This window comes from Euleptes europaea, chromosome 2 (genome assembly GCF_029931775.1).
Source record: "Euleptes europaea isolate rEulEur1 chromosome 2, rEulEur1.hap1, whole genome shotgun sequence".
NCBI lineage: Eukaryota > Metazoa > Chordata > Lepidosauria > Squamata > Sphaerodactylidae > Euleptes > Euleptes europaea.
The window spans coordinates 133,834,394-133,855,644 of record NC_079313.1 but is presented as its reverse complement, the minus strand read 5'-3'; the positions used below and the strand labels follow the sequence as shown (position 1 = coordinate 133,855,644).

General features: G+C 47.5%; 1 protein-coding gene across 1 annotated transcript; it reads right to left on the bottom strand.

Moving 5' to 3' along the window:
• Positions 1 to 506: 506 nt before the first annotated feature.
• Positions 507 to 1,505, bottom strand: NPBWR2 (neuropeptides B and W receptor 2). Its single transcript, XM_056843969.1, has one exon. It carries the CDS (start codon positions 1,503 to 1,505, stop codon positions 507 to 509), a length of 999 nt encoding a protein of 332 aa, XP_056699947.1.
• Positions 1,506 to 21,251: the final 19,746 nt, after the last annotated feature.

The window sequence follows — 21,251 nt, the reverse complement described above, 5'->3', positions numbered from 1 at the left end:
GATATGACAACCATCTTCAAATACTTGAAGGGCTGTCATAGAGAGGATGATGCCGAGTTGTTTTCTGTGGCCCCAGAAGGTCAGACCAGAACCAACGGGTTGAAATTAAATCAAAAGAGTTTCCGTGTAGACATTAGGAAGAATTTTCTAACAGAGTGGTTCCTCAGTGGAACAGGCTTCCTCGGGAGGTGGTGTGCTCTCCTTCCCTGGAGGTTTTTAAGCAGAGGCTAGATGGCCATCTGTCAGCAATGCTGATTCTATGACCTTGGGCAGTTCATGAGAGGGAGGGCATCTTGGCCATCTTCTGGGCATGGAGTAGGGGTCACTGGGGGTGTGGGGGGAGGTAGTTGTGAATTTCCTGCATTGTGCAGGCGGTTGGACTAGATGACCCTGATGGACCCTTCCAACTCTATGATTCTATAAGATCTCCAGGCATTTCCCAACTCAGACTTGGCAACCCTAATTAAGTGCCCTAACAAGTATCTGGGAAGTGTGGGTTCCCCCTTTTAAGCAGTTTGACACTCCAGCATCTTCCTGAAACTTTTCTGAAAACTGTCATCGAGGAAGGCGTACAAGAACGGATTCAAACACGAGTTGGCATAGCTCAGGCTGGTGATGAAGTAGGAGATGCCAATGACGAGAGAGGTTTGCGGCAAGTCAGTGGTCAACGCGACGATGGTGGCCAGGTGGAAGGGTGTCCAGCAGAAGAGGCACACGGCCAGGACGACGAAGACCATCACCGTGACTTTCTTCTTGGCTTTGTCAAGGGCTTTTGCATTTGAGTTCAAATGCATGTTCCTCAGTTTGTACAGCATCATGGTGTAAAGGATGCAAATGGTCGACACGGGGATGGCAAAGCCCAAGATGAGCGTGTAGATCCTGCTGGCTTTGAACCAAAGCCGTTCAGGCTTGGGGAAGTTGAGACCGCAGCTCTGGATGTCCAAGCCATCTTTGTAGACATTAGCAAAAATGAAGAAGGGGGAGACGATGAGGGTCACCAAGACCCAGATGCAGCAGCTGACGATACGGGCTGCCCTGTAGGTACGGTGGGGCATCCGCTTCGACCGGACGGTGGACAGGACCACCAGGAATCTGTCAATGCTCATCACCGTGAGGAAATAGATGCTGGAGAAGATGTTGTAGTGGTCGATGGAGAGGATGATTTTGCAAAGGATCTCCCCGAAGGGCCAGTAGTGCAAAAGGTGCTCGGCGATATTTATGGGGAGGACCAGGGTGAACAGGTCATCAGCGATGGCGAGGTTCAGGATGAACATGTTGGTGACAGTCTTCATCTTCGGGGCCTTGAGGATCACGTAGATGACAGCCGTGTTTCCTGTCAGACCCACGGCGCAGATCACAGAGTAGATCACAGGGAGGACGATATAGAAGTCCGGGGACTGCTCATGGGACGTGAAGTTGAATTGGGTGGCGTTGTCTGTTGTGCAGCTATTGCTCGTTCCGTTGCCAGTGGCCGGCACCTCTCTCATCTCGGTGGAATTTGCCATATCTGTTCTCCCCGAGTTGCAAATTGTTCTTCAGACTGCATTGTAGTTGAATGAAGCTCGGAGTTCACCCATGATGAAAAGACATCCCAGAAGGGGTAGAAGGTTCACGAGCAGAAGAAGGCTTCTCGATCTTGATAAACTTCTTAACTTGGCTAGGGAGGCGGGGCCGATAGTAAAAACTTTCAAAAAATAAAATGCAAGAGCCGAGCAAGATTAAAAGAGGCAGATACAAGGGATCTTCATAATTAATAACAACAGTCACTCTTGGGAATTGCAGTTCTTCTGCATTCAACACGATCATCCCACTTCGTTCGAAACTGAGCCAATCTTGTTCCAACCGAAAGCTACGAGCAGATATTCTCCTTGAATAAGCTTTACTTATGTAGTGACTCCGTGGACCTTTCCTGCCCCTGGAACGGCAGTGAATAGTAGTGTTTACTTTTAGTGATGTCCCACTAGCTTATGGCATTTTGCTCCCTGCCGGCTCATTTGGAGAAAATGAAATGCGCTCTTTGATCGGTTCCTCCCAGCTGAGATTTCATTCCCTCCTGGGGAAACGATGGCTTTCTAAGCCCCTGCAGAAAAGAAAAGGGGTCAGAAAAGGGCAGTGAGAACAGATTAAGCCCTATGGAAATCCAACACAGTTCACCCTATGGTACATAGCCTTTTTCTAACCCATTGTGTTATCCTATTAAAGCGTACACATCCCAGATCTCCTGAGACCCCCAAAATGTACATTCCTGTGAAATGTTCAAAAGCAACTTGCAGGAATAAAAGTATACCAGAGCAAAACAGGAAAATCCCACCCTTACCTTGGCTGAGTTTTCTGATGACTGTACCAAGTCAGATTCCTCTACATGGGGCAAAGCCAAGCCCTGAAAACTCCCCAAACCTCCTCTTACAGATGTTTTGCAGAGAGGAAGGAGGGAAGAACCCACTCAATTGCCGCTGCAAGGTTGCTGCGGTTTCCCTTTCCTCTTTAGGACTGTAGCGGTGGGGGCATGCCCAAGTGAGAAGCCCGCCTCATCCTTAAAACTAACCTCTGGTACCGAGTTCCCTCTCTTACCTGATCGAGCCAGGATCGCCGGCTTTTTGCTCCTGCATCTCCTGCCAGGCTGATTTGCGCTGTTCAGACTCTCCGGTGGAAAGCAGAGTTGGAGGAGGTTCTCTCAGCCAGACTGACGTTGTCTATCCCTGCTACGTGTGTGTGTGTGTGTGTGTGTGTGTGCTTGACGGAATTAGTATCATTAGAGCCAATAAATCATACTGGAGGATAATTATTTATATCTGCTTTAGTCTAATGACCCCAGTGGCACTATAAAACAACAGATGGGACATGTTATTTCTTTCCACCCCCCACCCCCCAACTGAGCAAAGTAAAAATACTCAGTAGTTAATTTATAAAAATGAGAGGAACGGGGGCTTAGGCTTGAAAACCCGGAAGACCCCTCTCTGTGGAACCAGTATCTTGCTTCCGTTCCCTAAATGTGCAGCAATAAGTCTAGATAATGAGAAGGAAACTGTAGAGAGATACTGGTGTAGGGTTGCCAGCTCTGGGTTGTGAAATACCTGGAGATTTTGGGGGTAGAGCCTGAGGAGGGAGGGTTTGGAGAAAGGAGGGACATCAGTGGAATATAATGCCATACAGCCCACCTTCCAAAATGGCCATTTTCTCCAGGTGAACTGATCTGTCACCTGGAGATCAGTTGTAATAGCAGGAGATCTCCAGCCACCACCTGGAGGTTGGCAACCCTATACTGGTGGTGCTCTTTTTGCTGAAAGGACAGGGTTGCCAACTCCAGGTTTGGAAATTTGAGGGTGGAGCCTGGGGAGGGTGGGGTTTGGGGAGGGGAGGATGCTCAGCAGGGTCTAATGCCATAGAAGAAGGGGTGTCGAACTCAATTGTTACAAGGGCAACCCTGGCAAGGCCAGCATGTTCACACCTAGGGTTGCCAGCTCTGGGTTGGGAAATGTGTGTTGTGTTAAGTGTCGTCAAGTCGCTTCCAACTCATGGCGACCCTATGAATGAAAGTCCTCCAAAATGTCCTATCTTTGACAGCCTTGCTCAGATCTTGCAAACTGAAGGCTGTGGCTTCCTTTATTGAGTCAATCCATCTCTTGTTGGGTCTTCCTCTTTTCCTGCTGCCCTCAACTTTTCCTAGCATTTGGGAAATACCTGGAGATTTTTGGGGTTTAGCCTGAGGAGGGCGGGGCTTGGGGAGAGGAAGGACTTCAATAGGGTATAATGTCATAAAGTCCACCTTCCAAAGTGGCCATTTTGTCCAGGCAGGGTTGCCAGGTGGGTGACTTTGACGGGCAATCCACCCAGTTGCTCTGGAGCCGCCCACATGTGATGACATTACTTCCAGTCTGTAAGTAAATCGCTGTTTAATATTTATAAAATATTGTATATAATTAGACTTGGTTATTCTCTCTCTCTCTCTCTCTCTCTCTCTCTCTCTCTTCTCTCTCTCTCTCTCTCTCTCTCTCTCTCTCTCTCTCTCTCTCTCTCTCTCTCTCTTTTGTATACAGAAACGGGACTGAGGAAGACTTGAAACACTTGTATCCCTGTTTACCTTCTCTTCTTTTGAAGACTTCCAAGCTGGATTGACTGTGACTGTTACTTTTTTGTAGACACCTTTGGATTGTTACTCTCTTGTAGACACTTACCTTGGATTGATAGTTACTGTATATTATGTGATGTTTGCTTATGCTTATTACACTTTTATTTGGCTATAGTGATTTGTTCTGTACTTATTTTCTAACCTTAGGTGCTAGTACAGAGGTGTTAATCTTTGATTACTTAACCTCCAGGTAATAGCAGAAGATCTCCTGCTATTACAACTGATCTCCAGCTGAGCAGTTCACCTGGAGAAAATGGCCAATGTCCTGGAGTTTTGCTGGAATTACAGCTGATCTTTAGATGACAGAGATCCTTTCCCCTGGAGAAAAAGGCAGCTTTAGAGGGTGGAGTCTAGGGTTGCCCCTTCGCCACCGGTGGTAGGTTTTTGGGGTGGACCCTGAGGAGGGCGGGGTTTGGGGAGGGGAGGGACTTCAATCCCATAGAGTCCAGGTGACACCAGGAGATCTTCCACTATTACAAGTGTTCTCCGGATGACTGAAATTAATTCCCCTGGAGAAAATGCCTGCTTTGGAGGGTGGGCTCTGTGGCATTGTGCCCTGCTGAGGTCCCTCCCCTCCTCAAACCCCACCATCCCCAGGCCCCCCTCCCACAATCTCCAGGTAACCATAAGTGCACATAGTGTCCATAACTAGGCTTACCAGGTCCCTCTTTGCCATCGGCGGGAGGTTTTTGGGTTGGAGCCTGAGGAGGGTGGGGTTTCAGGAGGGGAAGGTCTTCAGTGCCATAGTGTGCAATTGCCAAAGCAGCCATTTTTGCCAGGGGAACTGATCTCTATCAGCAGGTGATCCATTGTAATAGCAGGAGATCTCCAGCTACTACCTGGAGGTTTGCAGCCCTAATCATAACGGAGTATGTACTTCATTTATCTCCTGTAGTTTATTTAGTAGGGAACTTGTCGAAAGGAGTTTTAAAAGATTGTGCTGTTTTAGTTAGGTACTTAATCACTGGAACAACACGGTCCTTGGCTCACATTTAGAAACAATCAGTGTATCAGGATAAAAGACAATGGCTATGCTGAGTTTGACCTGGATGGCCCATGCTAGCCTGATCTTGTCAGATCTCGAAAGTTAATCAGGGTTGGCCCTGGTTAGTACATGGATGGGAGACCACCAAGGAAGTCCTGGGTTGCTACACAGAGTCAGGCAACAGCCAAGGACCAACATCTCTTGCCTTGAATACCCTGCCAGAAATCTTCTGTGACTTGATGGCACTTTCCACTCCCACCACAAGTTGGCATTCAAAATGAACAGGCCGTGAGGGACTGTGGCTCAGTGGTAGAGCATCTGCTTGGCATGCAGAAGTTCCCAGGTTCAATCCCTGGCATCTCCAGTTAAAGGGACTAGGCAAGCAGGTGATGGGAAAGACCTCTGCCCGAGACCCTGGAGGACAGTTGCCAGACTGAGTAGACAATACTGACTTTGATGGACCAAGGGTCTGCTTCAGTATAAGGCAGCTTCATGTGTTCATGTGTTCAACAATGTAAAAACAAAGCTAGAGATTTGTACTGCTTTAATCATTTTCATGAGGGATTCTCAACCCTTTGCCAGCTAGGCTCATGCCCTGTTCGCCAGTTGCAAACAGAGACATGCTCTTTCAATTAGATTGCCTGAGGAAGGCTGGGTTTGGAGAGGGGAGGGACTTCAATGCCATAGAGTCCAATTGCCAAAGCAGCCATTTTCTCCAGGTGAATGGATCTCTATTGGCTGGAGATCAGTTATAATCTCCAGCCACCACTTGGAGGTTGGCAACCTTATGGTTGTTAGCCACCCTGAACCCAGCCTTGGCCAGGATAGGGCAGGGTATGAATCCAAAAATAAATAAAAAATAATGACAAACACATTTATTGCCGGATCCTAGTCTATGTAAGCTTGAATCGATGACCCAAAAAACCTGTTAGTCTTTGCAGTGCCGCGTCATCCATCACTGTCTCTAATTAGCAAATTTGGGGGTACAGCCACTTTTTGAGACAATGAATTGACATCCTCTTGTCCTCTGCCTGATCCAGCGGTGGCAGAAAAGGTTTCATTGGGGACAGAGGTAAGGGAAGCCATCGTGCGTTATACGTTTCCATCTCAGGGAAGCTAGCTTTTCCAGCCCATCTGTTCTCTAGGCACTTTTGGACATACAGCTGAGGTTCCAGCCAGCTGCACATTTTTAATTACCCTTGCTTGTCTCTCCAAGAAGGAGTTTTTTTAATGCGTAAACTGCCAAAGCCTCTGCTCGCATCAAACACAACAGTGCGTTGGTACAATCCTTTGTCGTTCACACTGAAGTAGGGTTGCCAGCTCCAGGTTGGGAAATACCTGGAGATTTTGGGGGTGGAGTTTAGGGAGGGCTGGGTTTGGAGAGGGGAGGGGCCTCAACAGGGTATAATCCCATAAACTCCACCCTCCAAAGCAGCCATTTTCTTCAGGGGAACTGATCTTGGTCACCTGGAGATCAATTGTAATATTGGGAGATCTCCAGGTGCAACCTGGAGGTTGGCAACCCTAGGTCAGACTGCATAGGGGAAGGGTCAGACTTAGGGTTGCCAGGTCCTTCTTTGCCACTGGTGGGAGGTTTTTTGGGGTGGAGCCTGAGAAGGGTGGGATTTGGGGAGGGGAGGGACTTCAATGCCATAAAGTCCAATTGCCAAAGCGGCCATTTTTTCCAGGTGAACTGATCTCTATCTGCTGGAGATCAGTTGTAATAGCAGCCGCTACCTAGAGGCTGGCAACCCTAGTCAGACTGGAAGGGCAAAGGGGCTACTTTGGATTGCGTCTTTGTAGCAAAATTCGGCTAATTGAAAAATTCTCATAATAGGAACCAATGGGGATTTTTTTGCAAAGCTCCTGTGGGGGCATATTTGGGGGTAGAGGTCCCACATTTTCAGGCTATCTTTCAGGGACTCTCCTTGCACAAACCCCAAAGTTTGGTGAAGATTGGGTCAAAGAGTCCGGAGTTATGGGCTCTGGAGAGGTCACCCCTCCCATCTCCATTGACAAGCATTAGCCGACTCGCGAAGGCACAGAGAATCTGATGGACGTTTACCTTCCAATGCATGTCTATGGAGGCGGGAGGGGGCAACCTCTTCCAGACCCCATAACTTCGGACCCCCTGACCCAATATTAACCAAACTTGTTGGTTGGTGTAAGGAGAGTCCCTGCAAGCTACCCTGCATGTTTGCGGGCTCTACCTCAAAAAACGCCCCCCCCCAAAGCTTTGCAAAGGCTGGGGAGAACCAGAAAAAGCCAGAAAATCACCCGGGTTTTTTCGGGAATGGCCAATTCGGGTTTTGCTTTCCCCCCAAGTTTTGCAATTTGGTAAGCCCGAACCTGAAATTTACCAAAATGGCTTTCCCCCAGCTTTTTTTTTTTTGGTTCAGGTTTTGCCGAATGCACAGCCCTACATCAGGAAGGGAAGAGCCAGCCAGTGACAAGAGAATCACATTGCCTTTCATAAGGGGCCAAATGATCCTGAGAATCGGGAAGGCTTGGCCCGGTCCGGAGAGTGCTAAACAAAATGTTTGTAATTGTTCCAGCCATCCTGGTGGGGCAATTTGTGGCTCGGTAGACCACTGGCAATTCCAACAGACTCCAAGAACACTTTGTGAGAGCATGCTAATACGGGGAGCGTCCCAATTACCTCTTTCCCTCAACTTCCTGTGTCCCTTGAATGGCGGACAGGCATTGAGGCTTTAAAAAATAAATCAATAGACTTATTCATTGCTGACGTTTTCCTGCTACTGAGCCGGAGGGGAGAAAAAGCCCAGCGTCTATTTCAGACGCCCCGAGAGTTCGGACGGAAGTCTTGCCATTTACATCCTCCACCGGCAGCTCATTAAATCGCCTGCTGCCACCAAACTTTGCCTCTTCCTCATTATGAAGTGTATCTTCCTACCTGACTCCTGGCCTCATGCAGGCCTGCTTCTCCCCATTTCTATTTTCACTTCATTCCTTTCTCTGAGAGAGGTTGCATGAGAAGAGAGCAAGACCGGTGGACATTTCTTCCTAATTAGAGCAAAATCAGGAGGCTGAGATTTATAGTGCAATCCTTAATAGAGTTATACCCTTTGAAGTAGATGGGTTTAGAAAGGTACAACTTTGCTAAGGGTTGAAATGTTGGTTATTTATTTATTTACTTACTTACTTATTATATCCCATCCTTAATCCTCAACCAAAGGCTGCTCATAAGAACGTAAGAAAGCCCATGCTGCATTAGACAAATGTCCATCAAGTCCAGCAGTCACACATCACATTGTTAAATCGTGGAACTCCCTGCCCCAGGATGTGGCGATGGCTTCCAACTTGGAAGGCTTTAAGAGGGGAGTGGACATGTTCATGGAGGAGAGGGCTATTCTTGGCTACTAGTTAAAATGGATACGAGTCATGATGCACACCTATTCTCTCCAGGATCAGAGGAGCGTGCCGAATATATTAGGTGCTGTGGAACACAGGCAGGATGGTGCTGTTGCAGTTGGCTTGTTTGGGGGCTTCCTAGAGGTGCCTGGTTGGCCACTGTGTGAACAGAATGCTGGACTTGATGGACCTTGGTCTGATCCAGCAGGGCCTTTCTTGTGTGGTGATGGCTGCCAATTTGGAAGGCTTTAAGAGGGGAATGGACATGTTCATGGAGGAGAGGGCTATCCATGGCTACTAGTAAAAAAGAATACTAGTCAAGATGCATACCTATTCTCTCTAGTATCAGAGGAGCATGCCTATTATATTAAGTGCTGTGGAACACAGGCAGGACAATGCTGCTGCTGTGAGCTTCCTAGAGGCACCTGGTTGGCCACGGTGTGAACAGACTGCTGGACTTGATGGGCTTTTAATTATGTTCTTATGTTCTAACTTTATCACACTGGTTCTGAGTTGCCAACAAAGTGCAATGTTGGAAAGAAATCGTTAGGATTGGTACAAAATGCAGGGGGGAAAGACCCTGAAAGAATTTTGGTGAGAGAAGCACAAAATATGTTTTGTGTGCTTTGCTTGAGCATCTTGCCACATTGGGCAGTGCATGGATGGAATTCATGCCCCATACTGCACACCCTCCAGCGAGGAAGAAACAGCTGTTTCCTGTCTTGAGATGAGACCATCGCTTGAAAAGTCTGTTAGCAGATTGTGTTTTATGGTTCGGATCTGTGGTCCATACCCTCTGCCGACCATCGCCAGGTTGCTAACTGCGCGTTTCAAGCTGAGCTTCTGTGGGGGACTGAGTCATGAGGGTCTTCTTTTCCTCCTGCGCCAGAGATGACATCCAAGGTGCAGCAAAATGTGCAGGTGAAAGGGCTTGCCAGCCAGCAAAGCTCCACTGTAGCAAATGTTCCAAGTCATGGTTCAACCGGAGAGACTGAGACTGGCCTTTTGCTGATTGGAAGCAAACATCCTTGGGGTTATTAAGAGACCAGAGAGTCTTCGCTTAATAGGCCGTCGGCAATGTCAAGGAGCTGAGTTAATTTGAGAGCGGCCAGGAGGTGGATCGATAGACTCCCCTCTCCAGTCTGACTCATAACTGAATCCCCAAATTAGTTGTAATTGCAACGGATAAGCGGAGTAATTTACTATCTGTCGAGGGCTGCCAGGGGAGATCCGAAAGTCTGCTAGACGCCGTTCCCAGAGGGTGCAATAATGGGACAATTTATACATTAGGCTGCCACCTGGTGCCCACTGCACATGGTAGTTGCTGTCATGTAGGGGTGCCAACCTCCAGGTGGATCCTGGAGAGCTCCCAGTATCTCCAGGTTACAGATCTCAGTTCCCTCTGATAAAAGGGCTGCTTGGGAGGGTGGACTGTATGGCAATAGGGTTCAACAGGAGAGAGAGTGTTACTCTCCAGGAGCAACAATTTACTGGTGGTCCCTGGCCTGAAGGATGTGCGGCTGTCCTGTACAAGGGCCAGGGCCTTTTTGGCTAGGGTTGCCAAGCACCAGGTGGTGGCGGGCAAACTACCACCAATTCACCTGGCTGCCCCCATCCTCCTCCATGGAAATGCATTGGCAAAGTGGCTGTGAGTCTTTAATCTGATCTTTGCAATATATCTGATCTTTGCAATATAACCGTCCCACTGTTTAAAGCCCAGCTTCCCCATTGACATGCATTGCAAAGGTCACATTAAAGAGTCTGAACACAGCCACTTTGCCAATGCATTGCAATGGAGGAGGATGGGGCGACCCTTTCCAGACCCCATAACTCCAGACCCCCTGACTCAATCTTTACCAAACTTGGGGAATCTTGCAAGGATAGTCCCTTCTAGCTACCCTGAACATTTGGGACCACTACCTAAAAAAATGCCACCCCCGAGCCGCAAACAGTTGCAAATGGGTTTAAATGGGTTTAAATGGCCGAATTATTTGGGAAACCCGAATTTAAACCCAAATTCCTAGCTTTACTGATATAGGAAATTCGGCATTTGGATTTTCCTGAATAAAAAAAGGCCAATAAACCCAAATTTTAATGAATTTTTTCCCCAACAGCCCTATTCCTCATCCCACCCCCCTCTGCCATCTGTGGGGGCGATCTGCTGTAATCCAGCCCCACAGTGGCAACTGGGATTTTTAACTGCCATCTTCGTTTTATTAATATGATGTTTTCAATTGATGTTTTATAGTTTTATGTGTTTTAGACAGTTAACCTGCTCTGAGCCCAGCATGCCGGGTATTGAGGGTGGCCCACAAATCTGGAAACTAAATAAATAAATAAGTAAATAAATAAACAAATGATATCACACAATAGGGTTCCCAACCTCCAGGTACTAGCTGGAGATCTCTTGCTATAAAGATCAGCTGATAGAGATCAGTTCGCCAGGAGAAAATAGCCGCTTTGGCAATTGGACTCTATGGCATTGAGATCCCTCCCAACCCCGCCCTCCTCAGGCTCCGCCCCAAAACCCTCCCACCAATGGCGAGGAGGGACCTGGCAAGCCTAGCGCAGCTGCACACGACACGATCGCATTGTTTACTCTCGGAAGTGCCGCATCGCCGCAGCTGCTTTACCATTTATTTTTCTTTTACAGAACTAAGCTTTGTACTTTCATTTTTGCCAGGACTCTGTAAGGTGCGACAAATGCATCACTGGCCTGTTCATTATATGCTAAGTTAAGCCTCTGAAGTGAGTAATTGGGACTTTAACAGGAGCAGCTTCCAGGCAGAACTGTTTGGGGGCTTCGAAGCTGAGTAATGCTGCTCCCCTAATGGAGACTGCGAGAGAGGGAGAGGGGGAGAGAGAGCGAGAGCGAGAAAGCAGGCACGTGGCTGATTTATTAGCTTCTTCTCCGTATCTTGCATTTGAAGCCTTTTACATCGAAATCATGACATTACTAAAACGATACAATGAAATTCCCATTTCTAAAACGAATGTCAACAGCGATAAAGCAGCAGGCAAAACCAGCGGACAAAAAAAAAAAAAGCACAAAAATATAACAGATGAGAGCTATAAAGAACAGCGTATAAAAATAATACATGCAACCGCAACATGAAGCGGCTTCTGCTTGAAAGGAAGTCTTTGGCGAGCGGGGTCGACAGCCTGCTAGCAAACAGCACTCAGGGAAACCCTAAGACAATAGAAATGTTTTTGCCCGGTGCCTGACAGATAGCAAACCGAGTGCCAGGGAAATTTCTGTGGGCAGGACTGGCTTTGAGTTGCACCAAAACTGTCAATTTCACCCACTTCCTGTAAGCGAAGTGCTTTTAGGGGAGGGGAGGCAGCATGGTATATCCCAGGTTTGCCAGCCTCCAGGTGGTGGCTGGAGATCTCCCGCTATTACAACTGATCTCCAGGTGACAGAAATCGGCTCCCCTGAAAAACATGGCCACTTTGGAAGGTGAACGCGATGGCAACATACCTAGGGTTGTCAACCTCCAGGTGGTGGCTGGAGATCTCCCGCTATTACAACTGATCTCCAGGCGATAGAAATCAAAATGAAAATGGCTGCTTTGCCAATTGAACTCTTTGGCATTGAAGTCCCTCCCCTCTCGAAACCCCATCCTGAAATAAATGTTGCTAGTTTAAAGCAGGGGTCCCCAACAGGGTGCACATGGGCGCCATGGCACCCACTGACACATGTCCTGGTCAACATTACGCACTTGCCCAGCGGGGCTTCTGACTGGCCACTGAAGATCCGATTTGGCTGTCCTGATTAAAATAACATTGTTTCAGCGGCAGTTGCCATCCCAATGTTAGTTTTATTCTCTCTCATTCTTCTTTCCTAGTGCATTTTAAAAAAAGTATTCCTAATCCCCAGTATTTAGACTGTGTGGCGGGTTATGCCTCCTGTGGCAGCCACTTTGTGATTGCACCCTGTGTCAGAATTTCAAAGGGCCCGCAGGTTAGAAATGGTTGGGGACCTCCTGGTCTAAGGTGGCTCTGGAATGTTCTATTTGGCTTCTCTCTGCCATAGCCCCCCCACCTGTTGCTTTCTTCCTCCTTTTCTCTTCCAGCCTTTCCCCCAGTCTCCTTTACCTTCTTCTGTCCTGGAAAAGGGAAGAGGACAGAAGCACAGGATCATAGAGTTGGAAGGGGCCATAAAGGCCATCTAGTCCAACACCCTGCTCAATGCAGGGTCAGCCTAGAGCAGGGGTGGGGAACCTTTTTTCCGCCAAGGGCCATTTGGATATTTATAACATTTGTGGGCCATACAAAATTATCCACTTAAAAATTAGCCAACCAAGCCCCAAGCTGCCCCAGATGACACCCCCCTGGAACAGGCAAGCAGGCAGGCATCCAGCCGGTGGCACACTCGATGGGGGGGGGGGGGAGAAGGTTCCTTTTCTCGGCAAAACAAACTCACATCAGCCTTGAATAGAGGCTATTCCTGTCCCTGGAAGGGGGCGGATCACCAGTCTTAGATCCTTCTGAGCTAGAGATCTGCCAGGACCCACAAAGGGCCAGACCAAATGATTTCGCGGGCCTTATACGGTCCCCGGGCCTGACGTTCCCCACCCCGGCCTAGAGCATCCCTGACCAGTGTTTGTCCAGCCTCTGCTTGAAGACTGCCAGTGAGGGGGAGCTCACCACCCCCCTAGGTAGCTGATTCCAGTGTCAAACAACTCTTACTGTAAAAAATTTTCCTAATATCCAGCCTGTACCTTTTCACCCTCAATTTAAACCCATTATTGTGAGTCCCATCCTCTGCTGCCAACAGGAACAGCTCTCTGCCCTCTCTACGTGGCAGCTGTTCAAATGCTTCAAGAGAGCAATCATGTCCCCGCTCAACCTCCTCTTCTCCAGACTAAACATTCCCAACTCCCTCAGCCTTTCCTCGTAGGGCTTGGTCTCCAGGCCCCTGTTCATCCTCGTTTCTCTCCTCTGCACCCGCTCGATTCTGCCCACATCTCTGTGCCGGGCGCATAAATGTCTGATTATGATTCTGTCGATTCTTTCCCTTGTATGGGTCTTCTGTATAAGCTCTAACAGAGTATCACCAATAAATAGGATACTCGATTTGTGCAAACGGCAGCTGGGGGGAGGCAGAAAGACTGAGCAACTGTGACAGAGTAGCTTGTCGCGCAGCAGACTTGGGGGAGTGATTTGTTTAAAACTTTCATTCCATCTGTATTGTGTTGCGTTTCTCAGTGGTGGCACAGAGAATTTCTGAGCTACAATAATCTGTACCATTTGGAAAAAGACCAAGGGGTGGGGTGTGCTGGAGGCTACGATAAATAAACTGTAAATAGACTTTGTTTCATTATTACTTTTATTATTATTATTAGTAGTAGTAGTAGTAGTAGTGTTGTCAGGTCCCTATTTGCCACTGATGGGAGGTTTTTGGGGTGGAGCCTGAGGAGGGCGGAGTTTGGGGAGGGACTTCAATGCCGTAGAGTCCAATTGCCAAAGTAGCCATTTTCTCCAGGCTGGAGATCAGTTGTTATAGCAGGAGATCTCCAGCTAGTACTTGGAGGTTGGCAACACTAATTAGTATTAGTAGCAGCAGCAGCAGCTGTAGTAGTATAGAACACACAACCACACTTGTGTTTGAAGGCATGGAATACATATAGGGCTGCCTCCCAGAATTAACACTGATCTCCAGACTAGAAAGATCCATTTTTCCAGAAGAAACGGCAGCTTTGGAGGGTGGATTTTTTTGGCGTTATAAGCCACTGAGGTCCCTCCTTTCCCTAAACTCCTCCTTCCCGCGGCTCCACCCTCAAACCTCCAGGCATTTCCTAACCCAAAGTTAGCAACCCTAACTACTAGGGTTGCCAACCTCCAGGTGGTGACTGGAGACCTCCTGCTATTACAACTGATCTCCAGCCGACAGAGATCCATTCACCTAGAGAAAATGGCCGCTTTGGTGATTGGACTCTATGGCATTGAAGTCCCTCGCTTCTCCAAACTCCGCCCTCCTCAGACTCTGCCACCCTATAATCTCCAGGTATTTCCCAACCCGGAGCTGGCAACACTACTAATTACACATGACCCTGCTGCACTGTAATTGTGTTTTATTCATTTGTGAACCACCTTCACCACTTGTCCAAGTGAAATGGTGGTGTTTAAATGATGGAAATAAAGGAGCCGCTTGCATGCATCGTGTTCAGTGAAATTCTCCCCCCCCCCTTCCCCCAGATCTCCATTGCCACTTTCCAAATGGCTCCTTGTATGAATGGGCTTTCTCTGCTCCCTCGATCGCTCCACAGCAGACCATAAACACAGGAAGCTGTCTTCTACTGAATCAGACCCTTGGTCCATCAAGGTCAGTCTTGTCTACTTGGACCGGCAGCAGCTCTCCAGGGTCTCAGGCACGGGTTTTTCACATCACCTACTTGCCTAGTCCCTTTAACTGGAGAAGCCGGGGATTGAACCTGGGACCTTCTACATGCCAAGCAGATGCTCTTCCACTGAGCCATAGCCCCACTCCATGGCTCTCCAGGGTCTCAGGCAGAGGTCTTTCATGTCACCTACCACCTGGTCCTTTTAACTGGAAATGTCGGGGATTGAACCTGGGACCTTCTGCACGCAAAGCAGAGGCTCTTCCACTGAGCAACAGCCCCTCTCCATGGCTCTCCAGGGTCTCAGGCAGAGGTCTTTCGCATCACCTACTGCCAGATACTTTCAACTGGAGATGCCGGGGATTGAACCTGGGACCTTCTGCATGCCTGGCAGATGCTCTGCCACTGAACCACAGTCCCTACTAGCAGCTGGTAGTTTTCACAATATAACGTCCCCATCTCCCATCTCCAGGCCTGGTTAATTCTGCTTGCTGTTGAAAGGGATTTTTTTGTTAACACAAAGATAATTTTGTCTTTGAGCCAATGCCATACAAAAGGGGAAATCTGTCTAATGATGATGTTACCTACTAATGTTGCTCAGTGGATCCAAGCCATTCGGTATTTTGGGAGCTCCTCGAAGGGCAATAATCCCATTACTGGATGAAAGCTACTGAGATTTTGATGTTCCTTCTATTTTTTTTCTCTGGATTGGCATAATGGAGCCTTTTAAAATGGCAACCCATCCCAAGACCAAAGGGCAGGGAGTGTTGGAGACTAAGATAAATAAACTGTACAAAATATGCTGAAAATAGCCTTTTTTCCCCATTACACAACAGAAGGTGAGGTTGATTTGCTATTTCACAACATCTCTTTACCTGAAGACCCATTTCCCAAAGTGATGGGAACTTTGTGCGAAGTTTGAGGCTTGCTGAACGTAAATGGGTGCTTTTCTGTTTTCATGATCTTCTGAGAAAAAAGAAGAAGTCCTAGCAGCCATTTTGGTTAATGGGACAGAAGTTATTTAAAGAGGTCAAAGTGTGTTATAACAAATATAATGGGCCAGGTCTAGACAGGAAAGTGGTGTCGGCAGAGAGTTCTTCATCTGCAGAACTGAGCAATTTCGGACCGACTCGACAAGACTGTGCCTGTGGATATTGGGTGAGAAAAAAAGCCTCCGCTTGCATTTTGAGGAATGGATTATGACCCCCCAAAACTGTCTGTTTCTTTGCTGTCGAATCCCTGCTGTTCTAAAGCATGTTATATCAGCAGAAGTCTAGTCAAATTGCTGCTGGTAGTGGGATATTTCAACTGAGCTTGACAATTTTGCTCAAAGGATGACAGAAATGACTTTTTTGCTTTGGCGCATAATCCTTCTACAATGTTTTTTCTTTTTTATAAAAGATCTCATTGCCAAGTAGTCAAATCCTTTTTCTGTCCCAATGGAAATTGTGTGTGTTAAATGCCGTGGCGTCAAGTTGCTTCCGACTCATGGCGACCCTATGAATCAATGTCCTCCAAAACATCCTATCTTGGTGTAGTGGTTAAGAGCGGTGGTTTGGAGCGGTGGACTCTGATCTGGAGAACCAGGTTTGATTCCCCACTCCTCCACGAGCTAATCTGGTGAACTGGATTTGTTTCCCCACTCCTGCACACGAAGCCAGCTGGGTGACCTTGGCCAAGTTACAGCTCTATTAGAGCTCTCTCAGCCCCACCTACCTCACAGGGTGTCTGTTGTGGGGAGGGGAAGGGAAGGTGATTGTAAGCCAGTTTGAGTCTCCCTTAAGTGGTAGAGAGTCGGCATATAAAAACCAACTCTTCTTCTTCTTTAACAGCCTTGCTCAGGTCTTGCAAATTGAGGGCCGTGGTTTTCTTTATAGAGTCAGTCCATCTTTTGTTGGGTCTTCCTCTTTTCCTGCTGCCTTCTACTTTTACTAGCATGATTGTCTTTTCCAGTGGCTCTTGTCTTCTTCCTTTCGGCTTTAGTCCAATCACATCATTAAGAACAGCGCTAGTCATACTTTTCCTCCGCTCTTTCCCACTAAGTGACTGAGTGCCATCTGACCTGGGGGTCCCATCTTCCAGCACTATATCTTTTTTCATTTTGGATTGTCTCAACATAGGGTTTTCAAGGTAAGGGTTGGTCAGAAGTGGTTTACCAGTGCCACCTTGTGCGCAGTGCTAACCAGGGGTAGCAGTAGTGGCACTGCCGTTGTCTATGAAAGATCCTCCACCAGTGTCACCTTCCACTACTGCTGCTGCCCAGTAGCTAACCTTCAAGCATGCTTCCACCGACAGTTCCAGCGTGTCCAGTCTTTTTTTTGGTATCCTTATTATCTTGCGAATGTTTTTGGAGTTTGGTCTCCACTTTGTCCTGATGAACAGTCAGGGAGGAGATTGAATCTTTCAGTGCAGAGATGGCAGCTGTATTTTGGCTAATGACCATTGTATTTTGAGTCAGTTCTTGTTTTATAGCTGTCACCTCCTGGAGCGTTTTTGTCATCATCTCATGAAGAGAACTGAGAGTGTCCTCCATTTTTGGCTTGGGAGGCATCTTAGCCATCACAGAGGCCCCTGTTAGAGATGGTGAGGTGGCTGGTGATAAATTTATATTAGAGGCAGAAGGTCTTCTCTGTTGTTGAGATGTTTGTTGTAACTGCAATTGTTTAGAGTCTTTGAAGTATTCCTTGGAATGTTTTTCTTTTTAGTTCTTTGTCTCTCTAAATCCTATGGGTTTAGTTTGGCTGTAACTTGTAATCCACAGAAAGGGGGGGGTATGAGGCTTGCTGTTTAAAATATCAGTTTGAGTTCTACATAAAAAAAAACTGGGAATCCAACTTGTATTATAGTCCAGATCTTAGAGAGTAGGTTTAGCACATCTTCTTTAATTTGTCATCTCCTGCCAGCTGTTTTTCGCCCCCCGCTCCTTATAGTTTATTACAGTGGCTGGCAAAGCTGGGAAGGTTGAATTATAGCTGTGCCACAGCTGGCAAAAAGCCCAGTTTCACTTTGAATTTTGTTAGTGGAGTTATAGACAAGATTCAGAGTACTTTCAGTTAGCTGGCAAGCCTGTCAGACACCTCAGTTGTGTTATTAGTAGAATTCAAGTGAAGGAAATTTTTTTTTTATTTTTTAAATCGGGGTCTGCAGCCGCTCATCCAGCTGCATTCCAGAAACAATGGCGCCTGCTCTTCGACCGACCCGTCCGAGCGATCGCCGCCGCTTCCATGGCAGTGACCGCTTCTAGGACGGGACGCCCACCGGGATCCAATTCAGCATCCCCTCTTACTCTGAGGGGTGCCACTTGCCCGATGGTGGGGGGCGGATTTCCTTGCCCCCTGGCAGCTTAAAGCTGGAGCGCGATCAAATGTGCGGCCGCGACGATTCCCCCCTGACCCTGAAGTCCATTCTAGTGAGTCTTGTCATCTGACGATGTGACCAAAGTACGATAGCCTCAGTTTATTCATTTTAGCTTCTTGGGAGAATTCAGCCTTGATTTGATCTGAACTGCCCTCTAACCAATATTTTTCTTCCTTAGTGCATTTAACAGTTCTGGAAAAAGGAGTTATAAACTAGTTAGACAGATAGATAACTCTATCAGCCCAATCCACTTCTAAACAGAGATGTGGAAGAAATACTGATAAACTGTGGTGCCATTTCAGGCAGATAAAGTTTAGATTGCTGCTACAATAAAGCATCTACAGTAAAGCATAGGACTCGCAATAATGGGCTTAAATTGCGGGTGGAAAGGTACTGGCAGAGTTGTTCAACAGTGGAACCAGCTACCTAGGGAGGTAGGGGGCTCCCCCTCACTGGTAGTCTTTAAGCAGAGGCTGAACAAACACTTGCCAGGGATGCTCTAGGCTGATAGAAGGAGGAGGAGGAGGAGGAGGAGTTGGTTTTTATATGCCGATCTTCTCTACCTTTTTTAAGGAGAATCAAGCCAGTTTACAATCTCCTTCCCTTCCCCTCCCCACAACAGACACCTTGTGAGGTAGATGGGGCTGAGAGAGTTTGAAAAGAACTCTGGTTGGCCCAAGGTCAGCAGGCTTCATGTGGAGGAATGGGGAAACAAACTTGGTTGTCCAGATCAGAGTCCACCGCTTTTAACCACTACACCACACTGGCAGGGAGTTGGTCTAGATGACCTGTATGGCCCCTTCCAACTCTATGATTCTGTCATCTCTTCCCAGAAGACGAGTCTTTGTTGCAGAATTCAGAATGGATTCTTCTCCACTCTTAGCCCATGATACTTTGGCGATCTTCAAGTAAGCACTATGATGCCTGTGGATAGTGGCTAGAGCACCAGACTAGGATCTGGGAGACCCCGGGACAAATCCCCATTCTGCCCATTGAAAGTTGCCTGGGGACCTTGGACTGTCACACAATTTCAGCCTAACCTACCACACCGGGTTGTTGTCAGGATAACAGTGTATGCTGTTTCTCCATTGGGGAGAAAACTGTAACTGAATCATAAGTAAGTATTGTGGATGGGACACAGAACTGCCACAAAGCACCATTAACCACTGATAAATTGTGGTGCTATTTCAGGCAAGATTCTACCCCAAAAGCCTTCCAATCTAATACTTAAAGGTACTAGGTGCCCTGGTACTAGGCAGACTGGGTTTACTGGGGTGGTTTGCCATGGCCTTCCTTAGTCATCTACACTTTACCCCCAGCAAGCTGGGTACTCATTTTACCAACCATGAAAGGATGGAAGGCTGAGTCGACCTTGAGCCGGCTACCTGCAACCAACTTCCGTCAGGATCGAACTCAGATCATGAGAGAAGCTTTCTACTGTAGTGCTGCAGCTTACCACTCTGTGCCACGGGGTGTAGACAAGCATAAGTCCGTACAGGATTGAGCTGAGAGAATTTAAAAACAGCAATGAAAATGGCTATGTCAGTTCATTGCTTTGAGGAATAACGAAGCAGCAATATGTGGAACCCCTCTGAGAAATATTCCTGCTCTTATTGACATCATAGCTCCCCTTTGATTTTCTGCCAGTTTTTTTCTTCTGAGCAAAACTTTCCAAATTTGGATTCAGAGGAAATTGGGTAGCAATTCCCAAGTATCCTGATACACCAAGGATGATTCATAAACCAAACTGGGATTCTTCATGTGGCATGACTCATGCATGTTCTAATGGTTTCTTGTGGGGCGGGCTTTTTGTACACAGGGCCTCTTCTGGCCTTAGGTTTCTGCACGCAGCACCGTCAAATGTGTCGTGGGTGGTGGAAAGTGTCATCAAGTCAGAGTTGACTTCCAGTAACCCCGTAGGATGTGCAAGGTAAGAGACACTCAGAGATGGTTTGCCATTGCCTGCCTCTGCATAGCAACCCTGGACTTCCTCAGTGGACTCCCATCCAAGGATTAACCAGGGCCGACCCTGCTTAGCTTCCAAGATCTGATGAGATTGGGCTAGCTTGGGCCATCCAGGTTAGAGTCCCTGAATCTAACTGTGCAACATAAGAGCATAAGAACATAAGAAAGGCCATGCTGGATATGACCAAGGTCCATCAAGTCCAGCAGTCTGTTCACACAGTGGACAACCAGGTGCCTCTAGGAAGCCCACAAACAAAACAACTGCGGCAGCATTATCTTGCCTGTGCTCCAAAGCACCTAGTACAATAGGCATGCTCGTGTGATCCTGGAGAGAATAGGTATGCATCATGACTAGTATTCATGTGGACTAGGAACCATGGATAGCCCTCTCCTCCACGAACATGTCCACTTCCCTCTTAAAGCCTTCAAAGTTGGCAGCCATCACCATATCCTGGGGCAGGGAGTCCCACAATTTAACCATGTGTTGTGTGAAGAAATACTTCCTTTCATCTGTTTTGAATCTCTCACCCTCCAGCTTCAGCAGATGACCCCGCGTTCTGGTATTATGAGAGAGGGAGAAAAGCTCTATCATGTCTCCCCTTAACCACCTTATAGTGAATCAGACCCTTAGTCCATCAAAGTCAGTATTGTCTACTCAGACTGGCAGCGGCTCTCCAGGATCTCAGGCAGAGGTCTTTCACATCACCTTCTTGCCCAGTCCCTTTACCTGGAGATGCTGGGGATTGAACCTGGGACCTTCTGCATGACAAGCAGATGCTCTACAAACTAAGCCACAGCCCCTGACACAAGGTCATGGAAGTGGCTTTTGGGCTGCAATCTCATATGAGGGTAATTGGCTTTAAATGCATTGGATTAGGACCTGGGGGATCTAAATTCAAATCCCCACTCTGCCAAACAACTCTCTGGGCGGCCTTAGGTAACTCATTCTCTCTCAGCCCAAATTATCTCATAGGGTCATTGTGAGGATAAAAGGGGGAAAAGGAAAATTGTATATAACCCCCCCCATGAGCTTCTTGGAGAGGCAGGATAAAAATGTGCTAGAGAGAAAAGACACATAAACAGTTCCTTCCCAATAAAA